Here is an 8,701-nt window from a genome sequence, read left to right on the forward strand (position 1 = left end):
TTCTTGCATTTGTGTTTGACCTGACACGTGGCTCTTTTTCCAGGGCTAGGTGTGGAGCGCTAAGGTGAGGCCCCGCCCTCATCGCGGCCCCGCCCCCTCCGCTCCAGGTGCCGCTCATTAAAGGCTGTGAGAGCGGACCGACGTGTTCTGTGAGTCCGAAGATGTCCGCGAGCAGAGTGGAACCGGCAGAGCAGAGCCCGCCGCTGTCCTCCAGGTACGTGTCTGTCCTCACCTGCAGCTGAGCTCAGCCAATCACAGCTGGGATTCTTAGCTCAGGCTGCACCTGTTCGTGTTCCGTTTGTTTGGCGTCTTTGTAAAGTTGAGCGGGCCGAAGCAGCTGATGTCTGTGAGACGGAACAAAGCCGAACCGCGGACAGGTTCTCGGGCGGCTTCGTCTCGTGTGGTTTCCGGCTGTTTGTTCTCTTTAAACACGCGCTGGGTCTGCGCTTCGTGACGTCAGCTCTCGGTATGAGTTCGCGGACTCACCTGTGTTCTCTGTACCTGCAGCGGCCCGGGTCTTGCTGCCAGGCTCCCGGTGTTGTGCCAAAAACTGATTTCCAATGTTTTTGGTGTTTGTGTAATGTCACTACGTGTGTCGGTGAACACGGTCCTGGCGGCCAGGTTACTTTTAAAGAAGACTTTTTTTTTTTTTTAACTGGACAGATAAAGGTGAACTCAAGACGCTGCCAAGCACTGATTGGTGCTTCCAGCCTGTTACAGGAGTGCTGTTTGTGGCTCAACATGACTGGATGCCATTCATGAGGAAACGTCTCACATATTCTAGACCAACAGCTTATTTTTGTCAGTTTAAATACGAGCAGTGAGTGTTTGGCGCACGCCGCCTCAGACTGGAACCTCTGCACTGACTGTAAGCACACGCGTATCTTTAACACTTAAAATCTGAAAGCAGCAGCTCGAACCTGTGAGTCAGTGACGAAGGACCTGAGCTGTGACCTCGTGATGTCCAGAAATGAGACTCGTGACGAGGCTGAGCTTGCAGGTGAGCAGGGACACACTCGGGACGTGTGGTCGAGCTTTGTATAGTTTATTGATATGAGCTGTTCCATCAGTCCACTGAAAACATCTGTAACATCTGCATGCTGAGACTGGGGTGCTGACGTCTCAGGATGAGACTGACAGACGTGTGGCCGCTCGCGTAGCGACAGAAACAGAAATGATGTAGTTTCTACATGGCGCTCGTCCACAAACGGAAACCTGGGCTGAAAGCAGTGAGGAGGGGGGAGGGGGTCTCCCGGGACTCGTTGGCCTGGATGAGTCCAGGTGTGAATCCTGAGTGCTTAACCCCCCATCATCATCACAACGACTCTGACGAGGGGAGGGGGGTCAACGACCCTTCGAGGGCTCTGAATCGCTCAGTGACCTGAGGTGAGCTCGTCAGTCTCACCTGGACTCTCTAAACCGGGTGTGTCTGCTTGCAGCTTCCTCTTCAGCCCGTGGTCGTGTGTCTGCGCGAAGGGCTGGTCGGCGGCCATGTGGAACAGCCTTTCTGACCCGGTGCTGACCACCACCGCCTCGGGATGCTCCGCCCCCGAGCCGTGGCTGCTCCCCGGCTGCAGCTCCGTGTACGACAGCCTGGTCAGGTATGAAATTCTCCTGCAGAGGGGTGGGGTCAGTGTAGCGTGGCAGAGACGGCGCCCTCTGCAGGCCGTGGTTTCTCCTGATGCCTTTCTCTTCTTTGCAGTAACGTCTCTCCGATCCCGTCTCCTCGTGGCGCCGGCGGCATGCGAGGACAAGAGCGAGTCATCAGCGGCAAACCACGCAGGTATTTGGCTTCTTTAATCCAGGCTAACGAGCCGTTATCAGGATCAGCTAATCCTGCGCGGACCAGTAAACGTGGACTGAAACCTGAAGGTCGCCGCAGCAGGTGTTCATGCAGCTGTTCTTCCTCAGGTCCTCCATCCTGGAGCGCTGCATCCTCAAAGTGTCCACGAGCAGCGTGGCCGTGGGGACGGATGACGTGGACAGCAGGAGGTGAGTACGAGGGACATTCAGAGGTTCTGGCCTGCTCTGTGCATAACCTGCATCAGGTGGCAGTAGGCCACGCCCCTGAGCTGTGTTGGCCTGTGGCGTTGCCTGCAGCACTGCACGCTGCTGGAGCATCTTCTTCACTGGGTTTCTGTGTTCCCTGTGTAATTTGTCGCTCTGTGAAGGCCCCACATCAGCCGCTGTTACCCCCGCCTGCCGGACCCGACCAACACGGAGACCAACGCCGCGGTTCTGAAACGGCGGCAGAAACAGATCCAGTACGGCAAGAACACCAGCGGATACCAGAACTACATCCAGCAAGTCCCCAAGTAAGAACCCGGAGCATGACGCCGAGAATCGGACGACGGTTCCTCAAACGTCGACACTGACACGCCTCTCTGGTTTCTCTCCTCCTCCTCAGACACCTGAGGGATCCTAAGCTCCACCCCTCCACTCCTAACAAGTACAGGAAGTACAGCCGGCGCTCCTGGGACATGCAGGTGCGTCTGTGGAGGCGAGCGCTGCACCTGTGGGACCCTCCGACCGGCGCCCAGCCGGATGCCGCCGACACGCCGGACCCCGTGGAGCAGCTGTAGGTGGAACCCAGCGCCAGTTGACATTTATCCAGAAACTGATCCTCGTCAGCTGAGGCCTTTCTGTGACATCATCAGTGTTTTCTCTCTTTAGGCAGAGTCAGCTGGAGAAGATGACCTCTGACCTCTTTGAGAATGTTGGAGACGAGCAGAGAGAGAAGGAGACTCCAGCATCCTCTAAAGTCTCCTCTGTGTCTCCTCTGCTGGCCGCCACGCCCTCAGCGCTGCCTGGAGCCTGGGCCGTCCCCGTGTCGCCGGTAATCAGTCACCAATCAAATTCTTCGGCTCATTAAAGATGCGTTAACTTTATTTAACGTCCTCTGTAAAACACAACATCAGCTGATCGGTGACCTTATTTATTCCTGTTTGTTTCTCTGCAGCTGGAGGCGAGCCGCCGGGCGCTTCGCTCTCCTCCAGGCCTGAACTACTCACTCGGCAGTCAGCTGACCACCGATGACAGCATGACCGACTGGCTCCACCTCCTGATGGAAACGGACCACGGCCAAGGTGAGGTAACTCAGCCAGCAGGGGGCGACTCCTGAGGGCGAGCTTGCTGGCTGGTTTGGGGCGGGGCTTGGTCAGATCCAGAGGTGGGAAGTAACTAAGTATTTGTACTGAAGTAGAATTTGCAGGTGTTTGTTTTACTTGCACGGTTCGTTTGGCTTTGCACACAAATAGGAGCCACTCTTACTCTGAGTACTTTTTACTGGAATAAAAAAGTTGAAGCAGTCCTGAAGTACAGACTGTGGGGACATGAGGTCACATGAGGACTGCTGTGGTTACATCAAACCTGCTGAGGCAGGCGATCGGGGTCTTGTTCTGTGACATGTGCTCACTTCCTGTTTGTCGGCTCACCGCCATCTTGTTTCTCTGTGCAGACTCTGATGACCAGCAGGTCCCTGTGTTCTCCGACCAGCTCCTGTGGAACCCGTACTGACCACCCGATGCAGTCCTCGCCCTTGTTTCCTCATCGTGTCTTTTTAAATGTGTCTGAAGATTAACTGAACGACAGCAGGGATCCGATTGGCCGCCACCCCCCCTCCCAGGTGCTGAGGTTTCCCGGCTGCTCGTGAACGCGTCGTCAGGGCGGACAGCTGAACACTCGGATGCACCTGAACGTTCGACCTCATGAAGCACTGCTCACCTGTTCTGCACTCATTTCTGTATCGACTCACTTTGGTGTCACTTTGTTGTCTTTGCTCCACCTTCACCTTCGTGCTCTGCTGTCTGGCTCAGGCTCCTCCCCCCCGCACCGCCATGTTTTTTCTCAAAAACGACCCCCTGCTGAGTGGAGGGGAGCGGCCATCTTTGTGTTTGAGTTTTCTTTTTACTCTTCCTACTTTTTTTTGCTGCTTGACTGTCAAGAGCAAAGCTGAACCATGTGATTAATAAAGGCGTAAATAAAGTGTTACTGATCCACAGGCCGACTCGTTCTTCTTCTACTCTCCATAAAAGTGTTGGACATGCAGAGGTGTTCACTGAGGGTGTGCAGCTGTAAGAACCTGGACTCCAAACACGAGTTCGTCTTCTCTGTCCCATCAGAACATCTGGGTTGTTTGTTTTCACAGAAAATCCTTAAATGTGCAGAATAAGATGAAGCGGCTCGTTTAAATCTACTTCTTGCTTCTAAAATGCAGCTTTGAATAAAATTAAATATATTTTTAATCCATAAATGATTTTTACTCGGTCTGACTATCCACGCATTTTATCAGGTTTTACGTGTTTTTTTTGTTTTTGTTTTTGTTTTTTGTTTTTTTTAAAGTAAACCCTAAAGATGAACTCCTTATTTCTAAACTAGATTTTAACTCTAACAGTTTTATTTTAGTCTGTCAAATTTATTTTCACTGTACAGTTTATTTAACAAAGTCTTTTTGCTTCCTCTTTGTTTTTAAAATATTCAGATTTCAAAAATGTAATATTAATAGAATCAATTTTTAGTTTCAACCACGTATTTTTATTTCCTTTTAGTCTCTACTCTTTTCTCTTCACCATTTCTACTCATTTTTCGTTATTTTTAATGTCCCGGTGTCTGCACGGTTCTCCGAGGTTCCTCCGGTCGGGCCCGGTCCGCGCAGTTTCTGCGGGTTTGCCCTTTAACGCGAGCTGTGGCGGTAAACAAGCCTCCGCGGACTCCAGCTCCCGTCATGCCCCGCGCGGCAGCGTTCTCGGAGATTCGCCCCGGGTTCGTGCGGCAGGTTCGGCTGTGCTGAGCGGCGGCACTGCGGACCGGATCAAAGGATCAGACGTAAATAAACGGCAGGTGCCGGTGATGCGCTGAAGCCCCGCCCCTCCTCCGCTGGCACCGTAGCTGTTATTTATGAATGCCCGCCGCTCACGGGCGTGTGCGCGCGCAGTCCTCGTTATTATTATTATGTTTTAATAACGGAGACCGGACACCGATCCAGGCAGATGTGCGGCTCAGTGCCGGAGCCTGCGATGCCCGCTCCGCGCGGTTAGATTCCCGCTTCGGTCCGCTGTGTTCGACGATAATACTGGGTCGATACACCGAACACAGAGCCGTTCGCCGGCCCGCTGCAGCCACAGGAGCCGCCTCACCCCGTCAACCGACAAGGTAAGCACTGCGCCGGGCCGGAGAGAGCGGGACGTGTGTCCGACTCCGTCCCGCAGCATCCCGCCGTGTGTCGCCCCCCTCTCGCCGCTCCGGGAGCTCTCGGGCCGGCCACACGCCGTCAGCACCGCTGTTCCGATCGCTGTTGACGGCCTGCGGTGGTTCTGCTGAGCATGGGCCTGTGAGGGGTCCGGTGTGTGCGGACGGCCCTGGCCTGGGTGATGGCCGGAGGCGGGACAGACACCGGGAGCATCATTGATGTTCGTGGGTTGTTTGTGACACCATTAACGGCGGCTAACGGGTCAGCTAGCAGCTAACCCGTTAGCCGCCGTTAGCTACTAACTGCCGCCCTGTTCGCTGCTAGCAGCCCGGCACGGGCCCCCGGAGCCCGGGAGGCGGTGGAGGAGGCAGAGCCGTCACTCAGCGGCTCCCATCCTCCGAGCAAGATGGCTGAGTTTATTGTGCCGACCTTGAGCGGAATAACGGGATGACTTGTTATTTATAGCAGCGAGCTAGCGGCTCAGGTGAACTGCTGGTGATGTAACGGTCCGCCGTCATAACACAAACCGGGGTTTGTGTTTTTTTTCATGGAGTAACCCTCCGCAAACACACCGCCCACCGGGCCGACAGGTACACGGGCGGAAAGCATCCCTCATTAAAAGCAATGGGATGCTTAGCCACAAGCTAACAAGCTGTCGGGGGTGCCCGGCGGCCTCGGTCAGCCCGGCTCGGCTCGGTTCGGCTCACGGTCATCGGCATGTACCCGGAGCCGATATTCCCCCAGCAGAGCCCCGCTAACCAGACCCCGGGGTTCCGCCCCGATGACGGGGTGATGGTCCCCTGTTCTTGGCCCCTGACCTGGTTTACAGGAGCCCCAGGGGGTCCACGAGTAACGGAGTAACGGTACTCAGTTACAGCACTGATGCAAGGCTGCAACTGGAGAGTAACGACATGAAGGAGTGAAACTGTTATTGTTATTATTATGAGTGTTAACTGTGTGACATAATAATTAAAGTCTTATTTCATGCGATGAGCGGTCCAGACTAATCTCTGGGACCTTGTATTCCTTTTGAGGTTATTTTTTTGTAATTTTGTTGTCAGGTTTTTGTTTTTGCTCTTTTTGACATTTCTTTTCCGATTGAATGTCCAGTCCTGGCTCTTGCTGGTTGTTATGTGGGTATGCCTCGGGTTTTATGTCGCCTCGACGGCGGTGCAGGTGGTTTGTAGTCTCTGTGAGCTCCTTTTCACACTTTAGTCTTTTTTGTTGTTGTTTTTGTCGGGTCTCAGATGCGCTTCCTCCAGTCGTTCATGGTGGTTTCTTCAGGCTGTTTGGTCGTAGCGTCTTTGAGGCAGTCTTTAGTCTGTCAGTCATTTCACTCTGTGGATGTTTTCGTGGGTCTCTTTTGTGCGTCGTCTCTGTCCACGGGGGTCTTCTTCTTCTTGGTGGCGTCTTTTTGTTTTTCGGTGTCTCTTATAGGGGTGAAAATAAAGAGTTTATTGATTGTCATTCTGAGGTTATTGTCTCCACCATCACTAATTGCACTCTGTGTGGTCAAATATTTGTGCATGTTGGAGCAATTTCCCCTCTTTGTTGCGGTCAGGTCAGCAGTGGTCAGCGCCGACACACACACACACACCCACACACACACACACACACACACACACACACACACACACACACACACACACACACACACACACATGATGAGAGAGAGTATGCATAGTATCCAAACAACCATCATAATTCATCATACAATGAGAACACGACGAATCAGCAATTGACAATGACTAATTAATATTCTATTATTGTATATATTGTTTGGAGTTTAGTCTGTTACTGTTGCTATTTTTACCATTTCATGTTGGAGCAACTGTAACCCACATCATTTCCTTATAAAGTATTCTGATTGGATCATGGCAGGTCATCCTGAACCAATCACACGTCTGCTTACCTGCATCTTTTGTTTCTCTTCCTCTTCTTTTCCCTTTTTTCTAAACTGAGCACCTGATGGCTTTGAACTTTTCTTGTCCATCTTGGTTTTAATTTTGCCCTCCAGTATGAACACAAATCCCCCAACCCGAGGATCAGCACAACATATCCTAACATTTCACACAACCCAGGATTCAAATCATGAATCCATGATGGGTTTGGATTTACAACATTATGAATGTGCTCTATTTGGAAGCAGCAGGTCTTCCTCCCCTTTCGACGGGTTGTGTGAGCACAAAGCAAAGAAAAAACACTTTATTTGCACAGCGAGGGACAATAAAGGATATTTCAGTTTCTATTGTGTTCTACTGCAGAAACACGAGCAGGTAGCTGAGCCTGGCTGTTTGCTACCTTCAGCTCAGGCTGTGGCTGCTGTGCTGGGTTCTTCGTTAGCTTAGCATTAGCACGGTGTGTGATGCAGTCTCCACTTTAAACTAGAAAAGTCAAAGGAACGTCCGTTTACACGCTGCAGACCTGTTTTCCTCCTCTGACACGTGAACTGCAATCAGCTGATTGTAGTGCAACCAGAACTGATAAGCGGGATCAATACACACACAGACGAACAATTCCAAACAGGGACTTGACTGTGGGACTGGTTCCCAGTGCTGTTTGTGGTCGTCTTTTTCTTGTGTTTTTCCTGTTTCTTCTCAACATCAGCTGTTTGATGCTTTGTTCCTGATAGAGTTGTCAATGTTTTTCAGCTTAACTTCACCTGCGTGTGTGTGTGTGCCTTTTCTAGGTGTGTTGCCGCAGCAACGGCTGACAGATGATGCTCTTGTGAGAGTGGGTGGGGCTACGTGGCCCTGAGGCCTTAAGGAGGAGTCTCAGCCCTAAGCTCCTCCCCTCTCTCGTCCCGAGACAGACCAAACGGACGGACACACAGACGGCCGTAACTCTCCCCTCCCTCCTCCTCCTTCCCCCCTCTCTCCCCTGTTCTCCCCTCCACCTGGCCCCTCCTCCTCCTCCCGGCCACCCTCCCCTGTCTCCCCCCTCGTCCCCTGCCACCATGCTGTGGTCACGCTGCTGGTGGAGAGCCTGAGGAAGCAGACTCTGGAAGGCGACCCTGCTCAGCCAGGGGACTTGTACCTGGTGAGTGGCACACCTGTAGCCTCACCTGTGAGGTCACTGTCACACCTGCAGAGCAGAGACAGGAAGTGTACTTTTGTTAGCGACAGTCTGAACGCCGTCACGGCCCGTGTGTTCACTGACAGTCAGGATACTTTGATACAAAGTCAGGGTGTAAAGTCTCACCACTGGATGTCAGTGGATTGCAGATGATTCCTCCTAATTCACGTGGACAATCCTGCTACGGTGGCCACTGTAGGACACAGCCAGCTGCTTCTGCTGCTGTTTGTGGAAAGTCCACACTTGTCTGCACTAGGGCTGCCACGATTAGTCGACTAGTTACGATTATGTCGACTATTAAAATCGTCGACGACTGATTTAATAGTCGACGCATCGTTTGAAGCTTTGTAAGATCACAAAGGACGCAGGAATGAGTAGTAGGATTTAAGAGTGTAATAACGCACTGAAACAGAAGATGGCAGCACTGCATGTACAAGG

The 8,701-nt window shown here is 52.4% G+C and overlaps 2 protein-coding genes across 3 annotated transcripts in view; both read left to right on the plus strand.

Moving 5' to 3' along the window:
- Window positions 1–101: 101 nt before the first annotated feature.
- slbp2 (stem-loop binding protein 2) lies at window positions 102–3,998 on the plus strand. Its single transcript, XM_005750233.2, has 9 exons — window positions 102–214; window positions 1,440–1,601; window positions 1,703–1,783; window positions 1,912–1,992; window positions 2,172–2,315; window positions 2,408–2,578; window positions 2,674–2,836; window positions 2,960–3,086; window positions 3,458–3,998. Exons 1-9 carry the CDS (start codon window positions 162–164, stop codon window positions 3,514–3,516), a joined length of 1,041 nt encoding a protein of 346 aa, XP_005750290.1. The 5' UTR covers window positions 102–161; the 3' UTR covers window positions 3,517–3,998.
- A 706-nt stretch (window positions 3,999–4,704) lies between these two features.
- The window catches only part of fam53c (family with sequence similarity 53 member C), a 10,147-nt gene continuing 6,150 nt past the window's right edge, over window positions 4,705–8,701 (plus strand). Inside the window, exon 1 of one of the 2 annotated variants that reach the window (XM_005750236.1) lies at window positions 4,705–5,151. The gene's annotated coding sequence lies outside the window, so the exon portion shown is untranslated. Of the gene's footprint in view, window positions 5,152–8,087; window positions 8,228–8,701 lie in introns of those variants that run through there. The other variant, XM_005750235.1, reaches the window with a different exon arrangement.

The sequence above is a fragment of the Pundamilia nyererei genome, unplaced genomic scaffold, assembly GCF_000239375.1.
Source record: "Pundamilia nyererei isolate P.nyererei 1_Seehausen unplaced genomic scaffold, PunNye1.0 scaffold00266, whole genome shotgun sequence".
NCBI lineage: Eukaryota > Metazoa > Chordata > Actinopteri > Cichliformes > Cichlidae > Pundamilia > Pundamilia nyererei.